At 38.4% G+C, this 19,126-nt stretch overlaps 2 protein-coding genes, 1 long non-coding RNA gene and 4 other non-coding genes across 9 annotated transcripts; 1 reads left to right on the forward strand and 6 right to left on the reverse strand.

Annotated features, from left to right (window-relative positions):
- Nucleotides 1-185: 185 nt before the first annotated feature.
- Nucleotides 186-2,839, forward strand: arl2 (ARF like GTPase 2). Its single transcript, XM_014985506.2, has 5 exons — nucleotides 186-390; nucleotides 1,195-1,305; nucleotides 1,481-1,643; nucleotides 2,462-2,542; nucleotides 2,611-2,839. The coding sequence occupies exons 1-5, from the start codon at nucleotides 326-328 to the stop codon at nucleotides 2,743-2,745; spliced, it is 555 nt and encodes a 184-aa protein (XP_014840992.2). The 5' UTR covers nucleotides 186-325; the 3' UTR covers nucleotides 2,746-2,839.
- Nucleotides 2,840-3,764: 925 nt separating this feature from the next.
- On the reverse strand, nucleotides 3,765-10,681 carry LOC106916895 (uncharacterized). 2 transcript variants are annotated; one of them, XR_015766070.1, is made up of 15 exons: nucleotides 10,644-10,681; nucleotides 10,012-10,045; nucleotides 9,747-9,777; nucleotides 8,522-8,557; nucleotides 8,287-8,342; nucleotides 8,055-8,103; nucleotides 7,786-7,837; nucleotides 7,227-7,266; nucleotides 6,975-7,034; nucleotides 6,685-6,733; nucleotides 6,064-6,087; nucleotides 5,101-5,127; nucleotides 4,409-4,455; nucleotides 4,063-4,089; nucleotides 3,765-3,856 (listed from the first exon to the last, which is right to left on the reverse strand). It is a non-coding gene; the product is annotated as an uncharacterized LOC106916895 (long non-coding RNA). The 2 variants fall into 2 exon arrangements; XR_001418079.2 differs by having other exon boundaries at nucleotides 8,522-8,567.
- LOC148154096 (small nucleolar RNA SNORD31) lies at nucleotides 3,943-4,015 on the reverse strand. The gene has a single exon (XR_015766293.1). It is a non-coding gene; the product is annotated as a small nucleolar RNA SNORD31 (small nucleolar RNA).
- Nucleotides 6,576-6,649, reverse strand: LOC148154097 (small nucleolar RNA SNORD31). The gene has a single exon (XR_015766294.1). It is a non-coding gene; the product is annotated as a small nucleolar RNA SNORD31 (small nucleolar RNA).
- Nucleotides 7,108-7,176, reverse strand: LOC148154098 (small nucleolar RNA SNORD30). The gene has a single exon (XR_015766295.1). It is a non-coding gene; the product is annotated as a small nucleolar RNA SNORD30 (small nucleolar RNA).
- Nucleotides 7,342-7,408, reverse strand: LOC148154099 (small nucleolar RNA SNORD29). The gene has a single exon (XR_015766296.1). It is a non-coding gene; the product is annotated as a small nucleolar RNA SNORD29 (small nucleolar RNA).
- A 1,586-nt stretch (nucleotides 10,682-12,267) lies between the features above and the next one.
- On the reverse strand, nucleotides 12,268-18,931 carry LOC106916894 (uncharacterized). Of its 2 annotated transcripts, XM_088015887.1 has the most exons (4): nucleotides 18,825-18,840; nucleotides 17,026-17,091; nucleotides 15,481-16,110; nucleotides 12,268-13,435 (listed from the first exon to the last, which is right to left on the reverse strand). In XM_088015887.1, the coding sequence occupies exons 3-4, from the start codon at nucleotides 16,069-16,071 to the stop codon at nucleotides 13,280-13,282; spliced, it is 747 nt and encodes a 248-aa protein (XP_087872013.1). In that variant the 5' UTR covers nucleotides 16,072-16,110; nucleotides 17,026-17,091; nucleotides 18,825-18,840; the 3' UTR covers nucleotides 12,268-13,279. The 2 variants fall into 2 exon arrangements, with proteins under 2 accessions (XP_087872013.1, XP_014840991.2); XM_014985505.2 differs by lacking the exon at nucleotides 17,026-17,091 and having other exon boundaries at nucleotides 18,825-18,931.
- Nucleotides 18,932-19,126: the final 195 nt, after the last annotated feature.

A 19,126-nucleotide genomic window follows, 5' to 3' on the forward strand; every position in this document is an offset into this window, starting at 1 on the left:
GTGGTCATTTTAGTTCTATTGCCTCACATAGCTTCCCGTCCCAACATGGCGGAAGCGTTGACGTATTGCGGCAGCAGTTTTTAACCGTTTTCATTACAGGTTCACCCCAGCTCACCATTGGCCAATCAAGAACACGTAACAACCAATCGGACCTTTCTTAGAAGCAAAAGAACCAATCAAAGGCTATGAGGGGCGGGTCCAATACTCCCGGATGCGTGATGGATTCCAATGCGGCTTCTGAAAGCTAACGTGTTTAGCCATTAACCAACGGTTACTGTCTTTGTGATGTGAAAATATTTATTTTGGGGATTTTTTACTCTTCAAGATGGGTTTGCTGACGATATTAAAGAAGATGAAGCAGAAGGAGCGGGAGATGAGGCTGCTGATGCTGTATCCTTTTCCTTAACGGTTAGCTAAAAACAAAGTAGCATGCAGAACAATATGCCAAAAGCAGAAAAATGTGAGTATAAAAGAACAGTTGTTTGCTGCAGCACTTCTGTTTAACACAGCATGTTTTCCTGTTTTCTTATCACAATATTTTACACTTGAAAAGTGGATAAATATATACAAAGTAGATAGATGAGGATGTCTAAGTGAGTTTAACTGTAGCATCATATCTAAAGGTAATTCAAAGTGCTTTAGTGAGAACTGAAGGAATAAAAGTAAATAAATTTACATTAAAAATATTTAAATAATTTAAAAATCCAATTTTCGCTTTAAAAGAAATACTAAAACGATTTATGCATAGTTAAGACATGATCAAATGAATCGGTGACTCGATGTCAGTGAGAAATAACCTCATTATAATTGCCCACTATAATCAATGGAAAAGATGGTTTGAACTTCATCCTTCTCACTGTTGCACATCAAATCCAATTTAAAAAGAAAGAGAAAAGATCCTTCCAGTTGCTCAGTATCCAAAACCGGAGGGAATAACTGTCCAAACATGCAAGGCCTCAACCAAAAAAGGAACAAATCAACTAATACAGTAGACCTAACCTAACATCCTGCCATTCAAGTGGTGCCATTCACGATTACAACCCTAATTTTCAGGGTTTTCTCAAAATTAGCAGGTTTAAATTTGACTTTATTTAGTATTTGCTATAGAAAATGACAATAAATAAATAAATCTAACATTGCAAATAGTGGTGTTTATCTGGATCTGTGTAGTTTCTTTAACTTTGCTCCCTGCAGAGGTCTGGATAACGCAGGGAAGACGACCATCCTGAAGAAGTTCAACGGAGAAGACGTCAGCACCATCTCTCCAACGCTGGGCTTCAACATCAAAACTCTGGAGCACAGAGGGTCAGTAACTCTCAATCCTGGTTTGCTTTTCATTTTTAAGACATGAGAAAATCATGTATGACAGGAAAAACCTTAAGCGTTATTTAACCTGGGTGTAGGAGGGAGGGTTGGAAGTAACCGTCTGTGAAAGAGTGCTGAATTTCCACCTTGATTCCACTCTTACGTTTTTTTCCAGGTTTAAGCTGAATATCTGGGATGTTGGAGGTCAGAAGTCCCTGCGCTCCTACTGGAGGAACTACTTTGAGAGCACAGACGGGCTGGTGTGGGTGGTGGACAGCGCTGACCGACTCCGACTGGAGGACTGCAGGCAGGAACTGAGCGCGCTGCTGCAGGAGGAGGTTCACCTTTTCTAATTCTGGTTAAAGTCACGAGCATAGGAACTATAGCCATGGAATGTAACGTTTCAAAGTTTTGTTTGGTTTGTTTTCTTGGTAATCATCAAGAATTACAAGTAAGTAGGTGAGTTTTACACAAATTAGTCATATCTCAGTTGATTGAAGAATGATGCTGTGTGACATGAATACAGGATGTTGGCAAAAGAAATCTGCCACTCTGGAAGGAAATAATTAGATCAGCGAGGTAGAGCTGAAATGATTGATTATTGAGATAATGGTCAACTAATTTAGTTATCAATTAACTGTTAATAGAAGTGTAACGACTCTTAAACAGGCCATTTGCTGAAAGAACAGACTAAGAGCTATAATTAAGCCAAAAAGTATATTTTGTATTCAAGATAAAATAAATTAAAAAAAAGTAAATATATTCTACTCAGAACTTGACAATTTTAGCTTTTTGGTTCAAATTCTGTTAAATCTCTTTTTGATTTTTCCAATTATTAATCAGTAATCCAAAAATAGTCAACTCTGCACTGTCGATAAATCAACTAGGAACTGCTGAGCTTTTCAGATGTTGGAACATTTTTAGTTGCAGATGTATCCTTTACCACAAATGATCAAGTGTTCAGTAAGGGAATGAATAGTTGAATAATGTACTTTTATTTGTGTAAACAGGACTTAAGAGGTTAAGTGAAAAAGCTACAGAATGTATTAAATTTTTTGCCATTTTTTTTTTTAATCCGATCAGAATAATCGAGTAGTTAGTTCCAGCTCTATTGCAGAGTCCAGATGATTTATTGCCATCTTTTTTCTTGTTGCAGAGATTAGCTGGGGCAACGCTGCTGGTGTTTGCCAACAAACAGGATTTACCAGGAGCGCTGACCAAAGAGGCGATACGAGAGGTAAACTAAAACAAGCCTCGACTTTTCTAAACAACCTCATTTCATTTTTATTATTTTTTTTAATGCAGGCGTTGGCTCTGGATGACATCAAAACTCATCACTGGTGCATCATCGGCTGCAGCGCAGTGACAGGAGAGAATCTGCTGGCCGGAGTGGACTGGCTGTTGGACGACATCGCTGCAAGGATCTTCACTGCAGAATGACTCTGGTTCTGTTTGAATTAGAAACCTGGACTTTTGTTTTGCTTTTCTACTTTGTGTTGTAAAAGATGTTCCTTTATTAAATGGTTCTCCATGATCCAGGTTCTGGTTCTGAATCAACTTCCAGATAAATGCTAAGCAGAAACCGAGCAACCTTATTCCACAACCTTATGGTGGAAACTACATTTGTCAGTTGCAGGGGTGTCAAACTCCAGTCCTCAAGGGCCTCTGTCCTGCAACTTTTAGATGTGCCTCTGCTGCACCACACCTGAAAAGAATAATTAGGTCATTAGCAAGGCTCAGGAGAACCGATCTACACAGGGAGGAGGTAATTAAGCAATTTCATTCCACTGTTTACCTGTGGCACATCTAAACACTGCAGGACAGCAGCCCTTGAGGACTGGAGTTTGACACCCCTGGTTTATGGTACGGCACCATTTATGGATCAGAAGCAAGAAGCCTAAAACTAGCCAGTTGTCTGGTCCACCTCAAACTCCTAGTCGGCCTAAATTTGGCAGTTATAATTATTGTGTGCTGATCCATTTAAGGGTTCAGAGAATCAAGATGGAGGCAAAGCTTTCCACCATCAGGTCTGCTTTTATGTTCCTGATAATAGTGGTCATTAATAGTTTTAATATTTTTGCAACAAAACACAGCTTCTTAAGCCAGTATGAAATCCAGCAGCAAAATTAAAGTCCCCAAGTAGGAAAGTATGAATGTGCTCTGAAATTTTCAGAGTCCAGAATTCATTTTTAACCTGTTAGTTTAAACCCATTGTGCCACCTGCTGGTTAAAAACTGAAACTAGAAGTTTAAACTGACTGCAGAGTACATACAGGACAGCATGTTAGTTATTGTGAATAATTTTATTAAATCAAGTATTATAGGAATTTAAAAAATAAAATTCAAGTTTGAATTGGTACAAATTTTCTAGGAAGAGAAATCAGATTAATCTCAAGTGTTTAATTCCTCAAGTTTTAGTTCAAATGCATTTTCCATCCACAACAGCCCCAATAGACAAAATGTAATGACATTTTTTATTTCAAGTTTAATGCACAGAAAATAGTAAAGAACAAAAAAAAAAAAAACTTGAACAGCAAGTTCTTCAGATCCTCCTGCAGCAGAAAAAAAAAAAAAAGGATTTGTTGGATAAACTAGACATATTGGGTGACGTAAACATTTAGGGAGCTAGTTAAAGCCACAAAAATCAGAAAAATACCAATCAGTCATATATTCTCAGACTGGGGCGGTAACAGGAAATCATCACGATGCAAGTGGTCGTTTCTAAAAACATGAAACTCCAAGAAGCTCCGATACTCACCAGCAAACCTCAAGCCCAGACGTCAGGCTGTCGGAAAGAGAGGCAGAGTCAACATTTATTTAATAGATTTATAACCAGTATAGATGTGCAACCCATGTGAGAATCAGAGTTTGAGCCTGGGATGTGATCAGCTTTTGTTTTCAGTCAGACTCTCAGCCAGAACTCCATCAGAACTCAGCAGGTCACTTTACACCTGGGAGACCCAGGGTTCTCAGCGCCAATACTGAGCCAACAGGAGCAGGGGTAGGCTGAGAACGGAGGGCTGACAGGCCCACCCCCCCGTGACTGGTCACTTCTACATCATCACTTCTACAATCCCAGGCACATCAGAGTTTGTTTTACATACCTGGAATACATAATCTGGTCAGGTTTCATCGTCCTCAAGAAGAAAACCTGCAAAAAAAGCATCGATTTAGTGACAGAGTGACGACCGGACTGATGAACGGTGAACAGAGGGGGATACCAGTCAGTCATCGCTTCTCAGACTGGGGTGGTATCAAGAAAATCATCATATCCATTAGAAAAACTTTTTTTTTAAAAAGGGACCCATTATGTAAAAATTCACATTTTGACTCTACTTCTGAAAACTGCACCAAAAAAAGCTTTTTATGGGAAACAAGTTTAAGTGTTTTACATCACCAAACTGCACAAATTAAATATTTCATCACATTTTCAAATTTATTGGCACTTTATACACCTACCAACCAGTGGAGAAGATGGTAAACAGTCCCAATAATTGAAATGTAGGACAAGTCAAAATTCTTGATTTCTCTCTATAAATTGTAAACATCCCATGCTAGCAGTTACAATTCAGAAACCACTGCTGCATTTTTGTTGGTTGTGCAGGAGCCTCCAATTTTGCTTTTCAACAATGTGCAAGTTGTACAATTGTGCATCTGTCTGAAAGCTCTCAATAAGCAGAGTAAAATCTTATTATACAAGATTGATTTTGTGTAAAGAAAAATGTAAACATTTCATATAGCCAATAGAGACATCCTAATCATTAAAGGTCCCTTTAAAAAACTTCAAGATACTCACCAATATGGTTCAGTTGATGATTTCCACCTGAAAAACAAAAAGGATCCAAAGTGATGCTCATGACATTTATTGGATGCTCATGTACAACTGGTAGCTTGGATTAGGTCAGAGGTCCACGTTTCAGTCAAAATCAACCAGAACCTCCAGCTCCATCAGAATTCAGCAGGTTACTTTACACCTGAGTGACGAGGTACTCAGGGTTCTCGGTACCATACTGAGTCAACAGGAGTGGATACTAGCAGAGATGGGGTCGGTTGGAAACCCCATGACTGTGAGACGGATTCATCATTCCCGTCACCAACAAGGTCAACGTGCCACTTTGGTCCCCGTTCCAGTCAGAAGGTTACAGTCACTGAAGCAAACTGGGCTTTTAGTGGTAGAGAAACAAATTTCAACCAACTGACATCACTTGGATAAAAGCACAACTTAATTCAAGAGAGGATCTCATGTAGTAGTTTGTGTTACAGCAGCTTTGAAGAAGCCTCTGACTGAAGCAGTTTCCATTAATATTACTCAAAATGATGAGTCAGAATTACTTCTCTTCCTGCACCAATTAAAAATCAGACAAGAGAAAGTGATAACACAATAAGGTTTGTGCTTTATCAAGTAATGTTTGTTTCCATTACAGATTTTAAATAAAATGGGCAAATCAATCATTTTAAAAAAATATATGCAAAAGTTGAACATGCAACTTTCTGGTGTTGCTACACTGCAGTGTGATGGAATAATTCAACTTAACACCAAGTTTCTTACTGATCAGAGTATTGGTGCAAATATAGAGTTAATCAAGCTTCTCGGTTTCTAGTTGAGGTCAAAGCTTAACCTGAACAAATGGGGAGAAAACTAAGGAAGATTCAACACCAACCAGCAGGTAACAGCCTGCACCAGTTCATCCATGTAAGCCTTCTGACCAGAACGGCACCTCAAATATGGAAGAAGAAAAAAAAAAAAACAGATACTCACCTATATGGTTCAAGCAACTTCAACCTGAGAGGAACAAAAGGAAACCAGAATTAACATTTACACAGCTGTGAAGTAATGAGTCATACAAACATTCCTGCAGCCTTTACAGACCTAAACAGGTATAAAATAACCGAAAAGCTAAACTGACTAAAAGGTTTCTGTGTTGAACTATTGTTGTTTTTCAATGAAAAATTCAGACTCCCCAGTTGGGAGGGGGAAAAAAATCCCTTCAAAGTCAGATTTTCTATTGGGAAATTAGGGAGCAACTCCTGACTACTACTAGTTACCACTTGCAATGTGGACTTCCTGTTTCAATATGGCTGCTCCTCACATCAACAGTAGTAAGTGTGGTTGAAACATGTTTATCTGAGAGCATCTTAAAGGGACAGCATTACGTTTACCCAAGCACATCTCAATTAATAGATGGTTGTTCCTGCAGCTCTGAACTGAACTAACTGAAAGTGGCGTTTGCATTTGGAAAGTAAAGCTTTAAGTGATGTTTGAGCAGCTGGGTTGGATCAGCGTTATACCAATCAGTCATTACTTCTCAGACTGGGGCGGTAAACAAGGAATCATCACATCCACCCATCAGCTGGTAAAACATTATTGATTAGAACCGACCTCCATCTGCACTTCGTTCCAACGCTGCGACTCGGGCGGCTCCTCCTGCCTGAAACACAAACAGGAAGTCATTTAATCCAAGCCGCCATCTTCAGGGCGAATCAGCTCTTAAAAAAAGGTCAAATCCCTTCAACGCGTTTCCAATCAGACTGTTGGTAGCCCCAACGAGTCGTCCCCTTCACCTTTTCAGGTCTGGCATTGGCACACGGCGTAAGACGTTTGCGGGTGTCATCACTATGGAAACCGAATAGTGCAGCTGTATTTTCCCTCTCTGCAGCCACATTGCTCACCTGGATGAACGCCAGTTACGTGGAGGGGAAACCTCGATGACATCACTTCCTGATTTTGACCTGAAAGAAGGACGAAAAGTGAGATTAGAGGACTGAACTGGTTAATTAAAGGTGAATAAACGCTGAACTCCACTGACGTCAGATGTTTTATTTCTCAACAGCAGTTCAGACGAACGAGATTCCAGATTTTCTCATCATTTTCAGCAGATCCACAGGTTAGTGGAGCTAAAAGCTCAAATTTCCAGATCGTACCTTCAAAACAGGAAGTCTCCATCAGGTCGGCGAAGCTGTTCTATTAAAAATAAAAACATTAGGTCAATAAAAAGGATCAGATCACATAAAGAGCCTGAAGAAACAGATGAATGCAGCTGCTCAGGTGTTTGGATAATTTTCACATCGGTTCAAAGTGAGCTGAGTAGTTTTCATCACTGAAGCTGCATGAGATCTCAAGCTTTCCTACAGGGTGGCAATCGGCACAAAATGATGATTAAATGCACATAAATGCTGTTTAACAAGCCACAGTGAAGCTTTCCTGCCATTTGAGCATCAAGATGTAAAATCTGATCCAGATGAGATGAAGCTAAAGTTTATACAATTAGTGTAGGGCACTACAAATCTTCAGAAAATGTAAAAATAAATTAGATTTATGTAATTAACGTGTTTTTGGTGAACAAATTGAGTTACTCATCTGCAACTCTACATAATGTATTAAAAACAGATCAATTTGTACCCAGCAGAGGGTGGTAAAGATTTAAAGGGTTAATTTAACCCCTCTAGGATTTACAGAAGATGCAGATTTAAAAATCCTTACCAGGACATGTTTATGATTTTTTCAGTGCCAGATGTCGGTCACTTTAGATTCACTGCAGGAGAAACATTACATTAGATCAGAACGAAGAAAGAATAGTCTCTGCAGGAAAGTTAAAGGTTTGGATGTTTGATCAGGGCTTTGGTGACAAACTGCCATGTGACATTTGAGTCGTCCAGGAGATTAATGGGTGCTAACCCATGTCATCCTTTCAAACAATGCGACTTTCATTCTCAAAAACTACACAGCGGTAGGACGTAAAATAAACTTACCCATTAGTGAAGCGTTTCTCACAGCTGATATTTCACATCAGGTTTTCATCTGCAACAAAAATATGCAGGTTATTAACTTGCACAAACTTGTCCTGCTGTCCTAAATGTTAATCTCAGGGCAATCAGATTAAAGTTTGACATCATTATGTTCAGGCATATGCTTGTCATTTAATGGTAATCATCAGATTTACACCCACAGCTTTTATTAAACCTTAAACCTCTTTTCACTCACCTCCAGTAAGTTTCCAACATCTCTCCAGCCTTTATGATGTTATTGGGGAACAAATCCTACAAGACAAAGCATCTTATTAGGTAATGTCTTAAAATAAAACAGACATTGTTCTGTTTTAGGGCTGGTTCAGATAAATAAGCAGTCATCAGAAGAGTCAGGCATATGCTTGTCAGTTGTAAAATCATCAGTTTAAGCCTTTAGATTAACAGGAATTTCAGCTAAAAAAGCAGATTACCTGCTGGGCTTGAGGCGTTCATCCTCATGGGAGGTGCTGATCACATCTGTGGGAGAAAAGTGAATAATTAGAATCGACCTTAAACCAAAATAAGTCGGGATGAGTCGATATTAGCTGGAGCCATCATGCTACTCAGAATCTGGTAAAGGGGTTTCTTCAAAGGTTGATTCGGTAAGAGAGAGTTCAAAAGATTCATCACTGCAGCAAACAAGCTCCGCCAGAAAGAGACTGAAGGCTGTGTGTGTGTGTGTGTTACTGGTTATTTCACCCCTTCATTTTATTTAACACATGACTTGTTTTGCCTTTCCTATGGAAAGCAGTTAAGTAGTTTTCCGCTCATCAGAATGGATGGCTGCCATTGAGGAGGATTTTTATTGATAAAATCCATTTCTTAGGAATCAACTGGTCCAAACTGGTACATTTGGACTGGAAATCGGGTGTAACTGACCCTTAGTACAGGACTGAACCACAAACAAAATAAATACTCTTTAGTGGAGGAAATTGACTGGAAGTCTTTAAGTACCAGATAAAGTAAGAAGAGATTAAATTGTAATAAACATTTGTTGAAGAGGTGAACTAACCCAGAACCACACAGGAAGCAACTTTAAGGCTGAATCCCATTTCATCTCAGTGTTTCCCACTCAATATTGTAGGGGGAGGGTCAGACAATACGGCTCTGCAGGCATTCAGAAACTCAGTGAAGAGATAAGAGCAGCACATCTAGATTTAAATATAACAGGTATTATAGTACATTAACTACCATGACTTGTGTGTTTAAATGTTTAAAATATTTTGTAATGCTTGAAGTCAAAATCTACTTTAAAATATTTTAACTCAACAAATTAAATGTGGCAACTCATATTTTCCTAGTATCTTGCATTAAATCTGAAGTCTGTATGACAGTCTTAAGACAAGCTAACCACTCAGCTTCTGGGCAGCAGAGACAAAAACTGAACAGTAACATGACCTGGATGACACCAAGCGCTGCTAATCGATTCCATTTGTTTTTCAGACTCATCCTTAAATTTCTATCTGGCTGTATGGTTAGAAACAGGCAGAAAGACTGAATCAGGGATAATATATAACATTTAATCATAAATGGTGCATTTTGGTACCGCAATGTGTCTATTGTATGGTTAGAAATGGGGGAGTGGTAATAGTATAAATATTAGAAATGGGATTCAGCCCATAATGCTTCCTAGTTAAATGTTAAATTAATAGTTACCTTCTTTTGCAAGAAGCCTCAAAATCCAAACCTGAAAAGAATAAATAAATAAAAATTGGATTACAGTAATAAGACAGACAATAAAAAGCTTGTTTCTGGTGGCCTCATGCCACTCAGAATAATTGAATTAATTGTCTTCAACGGACTTTTCAGTGAGAGAGTTCAATTAGAACATCACTGTAGCATGAGGCTGCAAAACACTTCAGATGTAATAAAATGCTCCATTACGAGCATAAACTCGTGCCATGTAAGATGCAGCCCTCACCTTTAGCAGCAAACCGTGCGCCATCTCTTCTTTGCTAAACGAAAAGAGCATAAATGTTAGCATGCCAAGTTAGCATTTTTCCCAAGCAGCCAACACGTGACTGGTCCATGCGACCCACCCAGGAGAGCATGGATGAAGTTTTTTAAATATACGACTAAAAAGGTGAAAATGCAACGTCTCACATCAGAATAATAAAAGTGCAATCACAGTCATTCAGGACAGGTCTGTGAAAATTATCATCATTGAGAGACGATGCAACAACTAGCAGCCGCGACAAGCGAGCAACGGCCATCGCTTTATTTTAGCTGGAAAATATAACATTTCTAGCCGAAGTTTGGCGATAATAATTAAGCAAAAAGTTCAAAAAGACGTTTTGAATTAAGTTTGGGGCATTCAGAAAGCAAGATTAGGATGATTTAAAGGCGGATGGTGCAGGATTGTTCTCAGTTCCTTCGTGCTGCACCGTTGAAAGCAGCGAAGTTTCTGGATTAATTACACCTTTAAGCTAACTGTGGGCCGCAGGCATCGGTCAGCTGCAGTTCCAATGTTATTTTAGATTATTTGCGTATAAAAACACTATCATGTAAAATAAAATTTAGGAGAACTGTAATGAAGAAGGAGATCCATCTTACCAGCAGCAAAGGTCAGGAGGAAGTGGAAGAAGAATCCGGTGCGTCTGCTTTTTATGTCCCGCTACTTTGGCTCCTCCCTCCCCAGAAAATTCAGCAGGAAAACGACTTTATGAGCTTTATTTTTGATATATTAAGATTAGAGCACGTTAAAGAAAGCGTATTATAGCAAAAGTACTGTATTTATTTTAAGAAACATATCAACTTGTAAATATGTGTTAAAGCGCCCGCTTTTTAAAAAAAAGTGGCGAGATGTTATTGCTGATGTCACTTCCGTTTCACGGATTTTGACCACAAGGTGGCAGCAGATGCCTTCAAAGCAACCACACGTTATACTTATGCTCTTAAACTTTTTGACACGAATAATTGTCTTGATTCCACAGTAATGATTAAATAAATTATTAAGCACGTAAAAAACGAATAGATAAAAAATCACTCGTTTTTTCAGTTGTTCAGGAAAAAAAAGAATGTTTTCAGCAGAAATGTATGTATTCTGCAGTCTGCGTATATTTTTGCAAGATTTACAGATCCAACTGGAGTAACTCAACACTCGCATCGACAAACCGACACAACCAACCAACTGTTGACGTTCCACCAAGGTCTGCCTGGCCTAGGGGCCGCCACAAAGAATTGTGCCCTAAATCGTCAAAATATTTTGTTTTTTCATTGCGTTTTTAGCATGTCTAATAAGCACAAACAGGCACCCCGCTGTACAAAGTCCTCATACGAGTGGAGCATTGTTAGCACTGTTGCTGCAGTGAAAAGGTTTTGGAGCTTCTTTGCATGTATTTTGCATGTTGTCCCTATCTAGTTTATTTCTGGGCATTCCAGCTTCCTTCCACCATCCAAAAACATTAGTTGGTCCTCTCTAAATGTTGCCACCTTTCAGCCATTGATTGTTGAACACCGACAAACTTAGCATTAAGCTGTTGTGATGTAGTAGGCGCAGTATTTTTATGTTTGTACCAAATTAACGCACTGCTGCTTACATTTCAAAACAGGATCAGCAGACTTTGGTTGTAGATCCTGGATTTCCTTCTGTCTTTTCAGAGATTAAATTATACTTGCACACAATCTGTGGCTGGATTTATGTTTGCATAAGATAAGTCATCTTTATTTGAGAATCTGTATCACTCATGCTCCATGTAGAACTACAACAACAGCAGGATTGTTTTGGTCTAAATCTGATTCATGTGGGGAAAACAATTGGTTTTAAATAGTCAATTCTTTCACAATGTTCATGCAGTGTCCTGCACAGTAATCAGCACCCTGTTGAAGATGTATCAAAACCCTTAAGATAGTTTTTGGTTTGTTTGCTTTCTTCTTTTCTTAATGAAATTTTATCTTAAAATTTGAGGGAAATCAAACTTTAATTCAACTTACTGATTATCAAAAAACACTGCTACAGTTATTGAGTAATTTTAATAATCATTATAAAATAAATGTCACTGAAATGTTTCAATAGGGTGCTCTAATATTTAAAGCTCTAATTAGGACATACAGAACATGCTTTTAAGTAAACTTAGTCATTAGAAATGTCTTTTATGACATTTTGGAACCTTAAACTAGATCCTTTAACTAAATATATTTAAAAAATGCATATAATGTTAATAATTAAGACAAAAACTTGAAAAGTTCTTAAAAATTTATTGCAAATACAGTTTATACAAAAATTAATCAACAACTCTTTAACACACACTGAAGGTTGTGTTAGTCCCAAAAAACAGAAAAAATCTTAAATATTAAAATATATTTAAAATAATTATTTACAAAGCATTTTGTATAATTTACACACAACTGCTGTAGATATAAATGTGTTGTGCAATAATGTTTTAATTAATTTCATATGGAAATAAATACATAAAATAAACATTGCTGTTTTCCTGTGCAAAAAAACCAACCAAGAAATACACAGTCGATCAAATTGTTGTCTTTTACACTAAGATATAGTTTGTCCTTTCAGGTTTCTACAACCTTCATCAGAACAAAATAAGGATAAAAAGTTGTAGTTGACGTTTTTCTGTGCTGGCACGTAGGTGTTTAAATGGTTTTCTATAAATACTGTTAATCAGATGCGTTGCGTGTGGATGTGAGTCAGAAACATGTGCAAAGTGGATGTGTGGGTTTGGGTGTGTATTCATACTCCTTAATGTCAGCTGATCCCTGATTGGTCATAAATGAAAATGTGGATATTTCCAAAACAAAAACTCCACCGATCAGTCATCGCTGCTGATGAAATCTTCAGTTCCCTTAGCAGTTACACATCAACACGTGAGCGGTTTCATCATGCCAACCCAAAGGAAGCAAAATATCATCACTTCATGCTCCTGACGGCGAGTTAAATGTATAACAAAAAAATATTTTTTCACTCTTCAGAATAAAGTAGAAAATAAAAGGAGCAGCTCAGTCATAAATGTTAGACTTCAATGCAAAGTCCACAGGTGGTAAAATACATACCTGCAGTCTGCAAACTGAAACAAAGCGATAAGGCTGCACTGAGCAATTAAGACTCAGTAACAAACATCAATAATTATTGCTTATGTAACCTAATCTAAGGTCCTGTAAATGTCAGGATTGGAGCTGCAGCCCTGATCTCATCATGTTGGATTTTAGAAAGTCCACGTTTTTCTGCTGCAGCTCTACTGAAACTCAGCCAGCACAGAGGAGTGCAGGTTCTTCTTCTTCAGCGAAGGCGAGGTTGATGTTGGCGAGGAGGCCGTCACAGGAGTGAGCGTGACGCTGTAGAGGTTGGTGATGAAGGCCTCCCAGCCGCGACGAAGCGCCCGGTCAAACGCCTGAAGGAAAAGAAGATAATTATGCTTGAATAAAACATGGAGATTATGCAGATTAGTCATGTTTTAGTTACTTTGGATTACATTTTAACGTTTTCTTTTATGCTTTTTACTGCAAGATTGTTCATGTCTCTCAATGCATTTTGTTCTGGTCACCTGTAGAGTTAGCTGGAACCTGAAATTTCCCTGTTAGGAGCACAAGCTGCCTATTGTTTCTAAATGTGGGGCGGCTTTGTTACTCTATTCTGGGAAATGAAAATAACTAGGAAATAAAGTCTGATAGTGGGAATATTTACATTTCAGGGACTTTTACCAGCAGGAGCTTCAATAGAACCAATAATGGTGAAAAGGATCATCAGAAGTATCATAAGGTTTGAAAGAAACAAGTTATCTAGAAGACACCAATTGGGACGTTCAACAGCAAATAATATGGATCTTTCCATTTATTACCAAGGTCTGGAAAAGCTAAAACAGTGTTTCAAAGAATCTTTGTTCAGAGTAGAATAACCCAGTTCGCACCCAAATAATTTAGACACTGGAGATCAAATGTGGCTTTGATACCTTAAATAAAATGGAAGAAGATCTGCTTGGGGGGTTTCCAATGAATAATTAAAAAAAATAGAAATCTGTGTCTGAGATACAACCAATAATAATATCAAAAACCATTAAAGCTTAAGTATAAAGTTCTCAACCAGTGGAGAAGTGGCAGCTAATGGTCTTCAGAAGATATTTGTCCAAAAAGAGGTTTTCTCCAGACACAACAATGTTTATTAAATCATTTAATGCAGAAGTAAGTAGGCAACAGTGAACCAAGTTTAGGGGCTTGCAGATATTTTTAAACCCTCTTGCGACATTTATTTCTTTTCAGCTGGTGTGGTTTGCTTTTCACACAGCACCATGTCAAACAAAACAAACCTTTTGAAGACCAACAAACAAAGAAGGAAACATCACAAAAAACTCTGAATAAGTCACTAAACTCAACTTAATCTTCACAAAATGTATACAAAAATGGAGTGACGTCAGATTTTTGTGGTTGTAGGCATTCTCTTTTGTCTCCTGCTAGTGCTAAACTAGCATGGTTGTTTTGGTTGTATTTGCCCAGAATGCCTTGCTCTGCAGTCCACTTCGTGATTTTGGAGCGGTCTATGGTCCGCTTGGCGTTCACATACATATTTGAACCGCGCTAGTTCACTTCAACCTAACTAAAATAGGTTTTTAAAAGGACTAGAGTTTGCTTTTTTGGTCTGCATCAGTGTTCGATTGTGCATTCAGACCTCCACAAACAAAACAAACTTTCTAGACAAACAACAAGAGTTCAATTAAAGCGGACTAAAGTTTCAAGTTTGAAAAACGCTTGGATTTGCTAATTGATATGCTCAGAGAGCAGCTAACCACTGTTAGAAAAAACTGTTTTGTACTTTCAAAATCTAGTCTGTAAGATTTCCAGAGAGAGTCAGACGTGATTCTTGGGGCTTAGGTCAGTGGAAAAACATTTGGCCATTTTCAAGCTGAAAAAGTCCTAATCTGGTGGTACAGGGGGTCTAACTGTGAGAATTATGGTGGCAGATTAACTTCAGAGGAATGTTTTCACTCTGTTGGTTTGATAGGAAGGCTCTCATTTCAGTCCACTGATCAAAGAACGAGACACCGGAGACTCAGGAATGCCACCTCGGAGTGAGCGCGTCTCAGTCAGAGCAGAAAATCTCTACGACATGTGAGGATGGTGAAAATACACGTTTTGTGCCGCCTGCTGACCTCTGTCCTCTGGTTTCATTTTTATGACCCATTAAGGGTGAGGTAAAGGAAAAACTGCAATTACTGTGTTGGTGATATGCACCAGTGGCTGCTGTACTTTGTCCCAGGTGATGATGTATTATTAAGGTGATATGAAGGGTTTCCTTGGTGATTAATAACCAACGATGAGCCAGAACTTTGCCCTCTTGTTCCACATGCTCGGTTATGTAACCTTTAAGAGGATTAAAGTTTAACCAAGCGGCATAAATGTGGAATTTGTCTGACATCTTAAACCGGCAGAAACAAAGTCTCACCTTGCGATAATTCTTCCTCTTCACCATTTTCATCCCTTCCTCTTGCTCCTTCTTCATCTTCCTCTCTTCCTCTGACTCTTCCTCCTCTTCTTCTCTCACTCTCTTGTTGTCTCGGATCAGAACCCGGTCATCCGCGAACTCCCGGACTTGGAAGTGAACAAGGCCAGGCTCCTTCACCGTTTCTTCCTCCGTCTTTACCTTCATCATGTCTTCCTGAACTTCTGGGCTGGACTTCTCGTTTTGGGTTGGGTCCTCTTCAGCCTTTTCGTCCTTCTGCTTCCTCCTGGTGCTTCTTCTCCACCTGCTGCTGAGGCGGCTTGGCTTTCTTTGCAGGAGAGTCTCTCCATCGTCCTCAATTACCCCAAACGCCTCCACGTCTTCGTCTGCCAACGTGTTGGGTACCATTGTTGGGGAGGAACTGCCGTCTTTGACCTCAGCCTCAACGTTACCACCGCTTATTTCACACCCGTCGTCTGTGGCGGGCTCGGGTTCATCAAGGCGGCCGTAGAAGCCGCTGGATTTGTCAAGGAATTTGGGGGCCCGGATGGAGCTTCGGGTTGAGGTTTTCCTCGAGTTTCTGCCGATCGTCATCTTGTCTTTGCTTTCTTCTTAAACAATTCTTTGCTTATCCTAAAACAGAAAAGACATGACAGATTAAGAGATTAACACTGTTACATAATCCATCAGCATTCTTTACAGGTGACCTATTATGCTTCCTTGAATAGAGTAGGATTTATATAGAACATGCTCATTGCATTTTTTGCACAAAATCATGCTTAGATAATGAGATTTTAATGTGGTCACTTCTGCCTATTTTGAGCTCCTTTCAGAAAGAGCTGTCACAGAGGCCCTAAAACAATTTCCCCCAACTCAACATTTACACTAAAATGTGAAAATGGCTGCAAATTTAGGTGCAATTATACAACTGTACAATTTTGAAAAGAACAAGTGGAGCCTCCTGCACAACGAACAAGAATGCAGCAAGTGGTTTCAGGATGGTAAGTCAAAAAAAACACTTGTCTCTTCCAGCAGCCATTGTACAGAGCATACAACAGTAAAACCAGATGACCAAACATTTTGTAGCTCAGGTTGGGTTGCCAGCTCAGGCAACACTACGGTTGCTAGGTAGCGGCATAGTGCCTGCTGATTTGTGACAATATATTCGGAAGTTTTTGTATAAACTCATTTTCCAGACACCAAAAAACAGGTGAGTGTTTTTTAAAGTACTTTTACTGTTTTTAGGTCCCCTTTAAATTTACATTTTCTTGACCTTCAATCAGCTCAGGTCACTCTCAAAGGTTCTGACGCTAAAAAGAAGTAAAACTGAAAAGTCAGTACTGTGAAAGATTATTAATGGATAATTCTGGTACAAATTCCAGCTTCGTTGGTACAGATTGTGCAAAACTCTGCAGGTTTATCAGTGTAAATCAGCTGCTGTGGCTTGTATGTACTGTAGAAGGTCAATGCCAGTGTTATCAAGGTTGTCAGTAAGCCAGATGTCAAAACCAAAGGCACATTGTTCTACAGATAAATACAAACACTTACAGTTCGACTTTGATGTCCAGCTCTCCTGCCGTAAGCAAACTAGCAACCAAAATCACTAACTTCAAACTGAAAGACAAAGTTGAAGCCAGGACACTTTTAGTATGACTCACAAGTTACTAATAGTCAGGATATGATATTATCTAAAGCAAAATACCATGAAGTCTTAGCAGGTTTGGTCTGTATTTTAATTGGGTAAAAATAAACTAAAGTTAACTGTCTGTCTGACAAAGTTACTTTAATTTTTAGGGTGTGGTTTAGGGTTAGGGTTATGGTCCATATAGAAGCCTCAAACAGGAGCAACTCATGCAGCATTTGATTCATCAAAGTGTGAATCAGTCTCATGCTTTGAATGCAGCTGGGAGGGACTGCAATGAGATGACCTGGCTGTCTGTGAGTGCTTCAGAAAAAAGACGGCCCCACAGGTGAAATCCACTGTTGAGAAAAGTAAAAACGACCAAAAGTCTCAAACACTGGAAACAGTGTTTCAGATTACACTGTCACTAGATTTTGATTATGTTCTTTTCGTTCTCTTTTGTAAAAGAGTCGGTTTCAGTACTAGCTAAATATATCAATAAAGTTTGTGAAGCTACTAAATATATGGTGCTAATACATCTATGATCTTAAATCCAGGAATAGTAAAATAAACCCAGTTTTACTGTGTTTTCAAGCTTAAAATCCAGTGGAATTAGCTAACTGAACTAATCTGTGAACATGCTAACTATAATTAGCCTTACAAGCTAACTACAATCTGCATTTTGTAACTATATGTTCACTAAAACAGGTTGTACAGTATGTGTGAAAGAGTTAACGATTGTCAGAAGTGCAGAAAAATGTTTTAGTGCAAATATCACGTTTTAAGCAAGGCGGCCATATTGGATTTTGAGGTCGACGTCAGTGAGAGACCTTTGAATTTCTCATTGGAAGAGAAACTTACGAAATGTTAGCTTACTTTGTGATGGTTCCTATCACGTTACACAAGTGGTACACATGTATAGTCCTATATTTGTCACCTTTTAACGTTTGAATACATAAAACAGAGATGTGTTAATGTTGCTAAGAGTTGTTAGCAGCGTCACTGTCTGAAGTCAATAAAAGGGGAAATGTTCTTTCATTTGGAAGAACTTAAATTTCTTAAAGGTATCAGCAGTTGGAGTGAATGCCAGACATGTTTCCCCATGTGTTTTGTTTTCTTCTGTGCTCATATTTTGGGATTAAACCGGATGAACCGTCAACCACAGAGGATCAGAGGCAGAGCCACTTTGCATGCAACGACACCTAGCATCACCGATGTTCTTCTGCCCGACACAAACCAAGTAATGGAAAAGTTGGTATTTGTAAAGAATACATTTAAAACATAAAATGTGTTTAAATAGATATTACTTAGATAGTACATTATCCTCCTTCAGAAGACGCCCATTTTGAAACTAAACAAAACACCTAAATGTAAGGGTTTTTTTTTAACCTAATTTGACTTTATTATTATTATTTCCTGGTTTAGATTAGTCAGCTTTTTTTTTACTGGGTAGTTGTAAAATGAACATTGAAATGTAGCTTAGTTGTTTTATTTTAGTCACCATTTGAGTTTTTAAATTTTCTATAACTTAAAGGAGAAAAAAATCCTAAACTTTATGAGTAAAAGATGGTAATTTATATCTTTTTTTTTATTCTTCTTATCTTTTTAAGATTGGTTTTCATGATAAGTATGACTGCTGGTAGCAGAAAGAAATCATTCTGTATATAAAATTATTAACTAATAACAGCTGAATTGAATTAATTTAAAAGTAAAAAAAACGTCTTACCTGCTGTTGTCCTGAGTCCTTTTCCTGCTGTGTGTGTGAATGACTAAGGACGGCTCCCTTAAACGCACCATAAGCTCCACCCCAACGTGACGTCATTAATGAGGTGAGCTGAACCAGCAGCAGAAAAAAAAAAGTTCCTGTCAGGGACTCCGTGTCCATACCATTCAGACACACATTCTCTTTACGCTCTTAGAGATAAAAACTAAAGTTCTGCACTGAAAACTAAAACATAAACTAATCGTGTCTGAATAAAGTTTTACGTTCAAACTCTTTAAGATCTTTAACTCTTTAAAATATGCAGC

Source organism: Poecilia mexicana, unplaced genomic scaffold (genome assembly GCF_051168715.1).
Source record: "Poecilia mexicana isolate PSO_F unplaced genomic scaffold, ASM5116871v1 scaffold_18, whole genome shotgun sequence".
Taxonomy (NCBI): Eukaryota; Metazoa; Chordata; class Actinopteri; order Cyprinodontiformes; family Poeciliidae; genus Poecilia; species Poecilia mexicana.